Source organism: Phocoena sinus, chromosome 7 (assembly GCF_008692025.1).
Source record: "Phocoena sinus isolate mPhoSin1 chromosome 7, mPhoSin1.pri, whole genome shotgun sequence".
Classification (NCBI taxonomy): domain Eukaryota; kingdom Metazoa; phylum Chordata; class Mammalia; order Artiodactyla; family Phocoenidae; genus Phocoena; species Phocoena sinus.
The window spans coordinates 66,591,465-66,597,464 of record NC_045769.1 but is presented as its reverse complement, the minus strand read 5'-3'; the positions used below and the strand labels follow the sequence as shown (position 1 = coordinate 66,597,464).

General features: G+C 37.5%; 1 protein-coding gene across 1 annotated transcript in view; it reads right to left on the bottom strand.

Moving 5' to 3' along the window:
• Window positions 1-2,625: 2,625 nt before the first annotated feature.
• Window positions 2,626-6,000, bottom strand: part of SCN7A (sodium voltage-gated channel alpha subunit 7) — a 60,156-nt gene continuing 56,781 nt past the window's right edge. Inside the window, exon 24 of the mRNA XM_032637450.1 lies at window positions 2,626-3,741. Within this exon, the coding sequence (XP_032493341.1) occupies window positions 2,687-3,741 (1,055 nt within the window). The 3' untranslated portion in view covers window positions 2,626-2,686. The remainder of the gene's footprint in view (window positions 3,742-6,000) is intronic.

The window sequence follows — 6,000 nt, the reverse complement described above, 5'->3', positions numbered from 1 at the left end:
TCCAACATTTTAAAAACCATATTAAAGTGAATTATATTTATTAAAGAAGCAGAAAGAAAAATTTTAAAGAAGCAGGTATTGATAAATATTAGCATAACAATAAATTTAATTTCAGCATTATCTTCCGTATAGCAACTTCTAAAAATATGAAGATATATCTAGTAAACTTCAGATTTTGCTAAGAGGAGTGCTTTTTACATTTTTCGGTTTGTAAGGATCTCTGGTAAGCTTACTAATATTTATTTTACAAAATTAAGTTAATCCAAACGAAGCAAAAATATTTCCAGTTTTGAACTTTGAACCTGAATGAATAAGCTTTAATGTAAGGCTCATTTTTTTTTTTTTTTTTTTTTTTTTTTTTTTTTTTTTTTGCGGTACGCGGGCCTCTCACCGTTGTGGCCTCTCCCGCTGCGGAGCCCAGGCTCCGGACGCGCAGCCCCAGCGGCCATGGCTCACGGGCCCAGCCGCTCCACGGCATGTGGGATCCTCCCGGACCGGGGCACGAACCCGCGTCCCCTGCATCGGCAGGCGGACCCCCAACCACTGCGCCACCAGGGAAGCCCTGTAAGGCTCATTTTAAAAAGTTCTTATTACACAAAGTTGCCAACCTAATTTACGAAAGAAAAAGAACCAAAGCTTACCTTGGTTAACAAGTTGTATTTACTATTTTCTTTAGTATCTAAAAAGTAAAATATTTTGTAAGATTTGTTAAAAATAATTCTTTACATAGCTTTCGGAAGGTTAGCGGCAAACGTGATTTACAATTAAAAGATGTCATTTTCGAACTAAAATCAGTTCATAGTCTTTATAGAATATACAGAAGCAAGCTTAGATTCAGTTTAAATATTTGAAGCAGTTTCCACATTAAAGCATTTCCAAGAAATAGAAAATTGAGAAGCTTAAATAAAGCACCAGCTGTCACCATGTCACCAAATTAACACTGATTCCTCACTGGTCCCCATCACATGATGGAGAACAGGAGGAGAGAGGGAAGCGACATTTATAGTAAGAAACAGAACTCTGAAATTACATTTGCTTAGGGGATCCCCCAAAGGCATCTTGGTCAGGTTAATACATTTCTGAGGAGCAGAAATAGATTATAATAGTTAAGGCTCAATCAAGATCATGCATTCATAATAAAATACAATTACTGATATTTAAGTGATATTGAACGTCATATTTAAAGCTTTTCATTAAGTCATCAGTATACATATTTTCCTTCTGAATCCTTTAGGGCTTTGTAGGCACACTGAAATCAATCATCACACAAATAGAATAAATATCTGAATCTCAAACTACAGGGATGCAAGAGACTGCATTTTATGATTACATCAAAACAACAATTTGTGCCTATCTTACTAGTGAAAATTAATGCTTAGGATTTTAAAGTTTTTCAAACATAAAACATTTTACATAGTAATTATGTATGTGATGAAATAAACACAAAACAAAACAGAAAACTTGGAAAGATAAATGTGAACGTGGAAACTAAGTTGCATACACTAATGTTATAAAACACCACGAACAGCAAACTCACACTTTGATCTCCTAGTTCAGAGTCCACACAGTTTTAGTGATCATTTTCTTTCTGAAAGTTATAAAAATCCATGAAGTGCAGTGAAAAGTACTACAAAGTGGCCACAGTTTCCCAACACGAAATGAGAAAAATTAGAAAGTGTAGGCTATAACTGTAGCTCCCTTTATGCTGATTGTTCTAGGAACTCATTCTCTTAAAGAGAGAATGGTCCTTAGCTGGAACTAGCCAAAAAGATGAGAAACCAGGAATCCAAGAACAATGAAACAACATTAATTCACAAACCAAAAATAAATAAAACCAAAACAATCAAAAACAAAACCTAGGCTCTAATCAATCTTTTTCAAAAGTGGTTTGAATCAGCCCAAGAGTCTCTTTGATTAATCTCAGAGACACTTTCTAAGAACTGCCTTTCCTCTTCCCCTGATTGGCATTGGTCTAGGCAAGTTTATGATTTAATGGCCTGTAGCATTGTACTATTTTTTTTTTTTTTTTTTTTTGCGGTATGCGGGCCTCTCACTGCTGTGGCCTCTCCCGATGCGGAGCGCAGGCTCGGCGGCCTTGGCCCACAGGCCCAGCCGCTCCGCGGCATGTGGGATCCTCCCGGACTGGGGCACGAACCCGTGTCCCCTGCATCGGCAGGCGGACTCCCAACCACTGCGCCACCAGGGAAGCCCTGTACTATTTTTTTAAATACCATCCCACTTTAAGAAAGTACTTGGTTATTTGTAATTAAGTCCCATTAGTAGTGACTTGAATCCCATCAAGTTAAAGTAGACATAAAATGTATAAGTAAGCTCCTTTGGCTACTAATTTCTGCTACTACCTCCCCCAACCCTCCAGAAGAAGCACACACCATATAAGCCATATAGAGAAAACAAGTATTGGATTATTAAACAACAGTTTTAGCCCAATTTAACTCTGCAGTAATAGCAAGGGGTTGTCTTGGACAGACTGAATATACAGGGGTAAAAGTGAATTGGACGTGGGATCTTGTGAGCGCAAGCTTATCTTCCATGGGTTGTAAACAATTGATTTTTAAGTGAAATCTTTAGTTTCTCTGATCTTTGCTTTTATTTCTGATCTAAACTTTTAACATTTGGGGAATATGTAAAGAAGGTGAAAAGGTAGTGAGTGGGATTAGATCTGGCTTTAAATGGTTGACTTTCCCTCAGTTTTGTCAAAATATGAACCTTCTTTGATAGCCTGAACTTCCACGTCCCCATCTATCATATGAATATCTGATGTTTTCTTGTCATTTTGCCTCAAACGGTAACTTTTATAAGCACGCTGAATGATGGTTGCTGAGACTACCTCTTGTTTTCGTTTCAGAGTAGTTGTAATTGGCTCATATGTGACTTTAAAAGGGTTGGCTAACATAAATCCAGATTCCATCTCTGAAAGAACTTTCTCCATGCTTACATCTTGACTCATAACTCGCTTTGTTAAAGCGAGTAGGATGTCAAGGCAATGAACTCGGTCCCCGACAGCCATGGGAAGATCCATGGCAACGATCTGGCCCTTGTTTGGTTTTGCCATGAAAAGAGGAGGATGAAGAGCAGCTGCAAAATCTGAAAGCTTGCTAGAGTCTATATACTGGGTTCTATCAGGATCAAACCTCTTCCATACCTGAAAAAATTTCCTAAAATCATCTTCACTCAATGTCTTGGCTTTTTTTTTAGAAGCAATATTTAAAAACTCCATGACAACAACAATGTACATGTTTACAATGATCAGCCATGATATGAGGATGTAACTGACAAAATAAACAATCCCAACAAAGGGGTTACCACAGTCTCCTCTAACCTGAGTCCCAGGGTTAATTTTATCAGGATCACAGTCAGACCATTTACTGTTGAAAATTGCATTGAGCATCCCGTCCCAACCAGCAAATATTGTAACTTGGAAAAGACAGAGCATACTGCTGCCAAAGGTTTCAAAGTTGGACACATCATTAATTCCAGCTTCCTTTTTAACATAGGCAAAATTGTACATTCCAAAGATGGCGTAGATGAACATGATCAGGAAGATGAGGAGACCGATGTTCAACAATGCGGGGAGGGACAGCACCAAAGGAAGCAGCAGATCATGGAACACCTTTGGTCCTTTCTCAGGACGCAGGATGTGGATGATCCGTGAGAGAAGTATCAGTTGCACAAGGGAAGGAGGTACAAGGTAATATCCCACCATCAGAGGCAGAAATAGTCCTTGGTGTAGGAAAAGATAAAGCAGGCAATACAATTATTTAGAGGAATATAAATTATTTTACATTTCTTTGGTTTTCTTCTATATGTTAAGGTAATTAATCTTTCCCGTATAACATTTAGCACATATTGAAAGTCTGGGTTAGCCAAATACTAATTGTGGCAATGCTCAGAGTGTCTAACAAAATTTGGAAGATAATTATTTCTACCATCATTTTCAGAGTATTACAGATCAAGCACTTCTGGAGTCACAGATGGCATGAATTCATAATATAGGACAGTAGTCATATTTTTTTTTCCTGATTGCAGTTAGATCAAGAAATTTAATTCGACCCAACCTTTATTGGATACCTCATAAAGGTGTCAAGAAAATATGCGGAGATGAGTGACATGACTCCTATCCTCAAAGACCCTATAATCTAGGGAGTAGAGGTAGATATTTAAACTAACTATAATGCAAGGCAGAAAGACCTAGTGGATAAACATAGTTTAAAAAATATTTTGTATTCAGTGATCACAGATTATAATTTGATTTATTGACTTCATAAATAGTATCTGGGACCTTAGGAGCTTTAAATGTGAATTGAATAAATGAGTCTTCGCCAAGAACTTTTCTTTCTGGCAATGGTGGGAGGATGATGGCACTATGAGAGGGAGATATATAACTATAGAGCAAGGTGAAATTATAATTACCATAAAAAATGTAAGGGATGCTCTCTGAAAGTACTGGAGAGGGTGTGGTTCATCCTGAGTTGAGAAGGTGGAGAAGGGGAAAATCCCATGAAACTTCTAAATGAGATGGTATGTTTGCTGAATCTGGAAGGATCATGTCTCACATTTCTGTTAATTTGGTCACTGCCAATGATGGCATTCTCTCTGACGTTCTATCTTACATATACCCTCATTTCCACAGTGCTTTAGTGAACTTTCTACTCTGACTCAAATTTTCATTTCTCCTCAATCTCTCAAACCTTTCCATTATGCAGGAGGTTTCCCTACTTAATTACAAACACATTTTTACTTCTTCATCACTAAATTTTCTTCACTTCCTTTCTTATCTAAAATCTGACTCTATCTTGAGGACACTATTCCCTTTGCAACACTCTCAAACACAGATAACTCACTCTTTCCCATTCCACATTTCTCAGGGTAGAAAGATGGAACAAGCAAGCATCTTTCCCTCTTTCCAATGTGTTTTTCAGATACTTTTCCTTCACATTAATTTTATAAACAAAAAAGAAATTTTTGAGTTTGTGGACCATGACATTCAACTATACCATCTCCTACCATTCCTTGGTTCTATGATCTATTCATTCTCCCTCAATCATATTCATTGGAGACTTTGGTACATGGCTCACTGTCACCCTTTCCACCCCAGCACCTACCATCAACAACCCATTGAAAGGCTAGCCCTCCAGTATTTGGCTTTCTTAAATTTTAATAATCTCCATCATTTTACTGTAGACACACCCATCTATGGCCACATTCTGCACCCAGGATACCTGACCTTCTGAGATCTCAAATTCAAACATCTTTATCTCGGACTGCGATTTCCTCTCCTTCTAGATGTCTGATTCAGTAACTCTCATTTCAATCTCATGGGGCTCTTTAATTCTGTTTTCCTCTGTTTTCTTCCTATCAGCCCTTTGCTGACTTTACATACTTTTCTAGCAAGCTTCTTGTACTTGTCTATCAATATTAGCTGCACTGCTTCTACTACCAGCCGATGAATGAATTTTCTGGGAGCACAACTGAGCAGTTTATCTACATTTTTCACTACTGACTGCATAGAATAGTACTTGACAATAACATTAAATATTGTTTCTACTCTTATGGAGATAACTTTCTAGTATGTGTCTTATGGGAGGCAGACAATAAACAAACTTTTCTCTGCCTAAAACACTTTTATCTTAGATTCTTGGCTACCTCCTTATCCAATGGGTCTCTATTTAGATTTTTGCTTCTTCCGTGAAGTTTTCTCTGATCTCTGCTTACTGATTAGGTGCTCCTCGCTCTGTTGTGCTGTTGTGGCACCCCATGCTTCTTCCCTTATCATAACCTTAATAGCACAACATTAACATGTACTGTTTAATTATCTGCATCCCTTGATAGATTATAAACTATGTATATACAGGAATTATGCCTACTTTGTTTGTAACTGAACTCTTTGCACACAGCATAATATATATTCACAAAGAGGGTAATCAAGTATATTTGTTAAATAAAGGACTGGGATCTCCAGAGTAAGAGAAAACTTGTAAC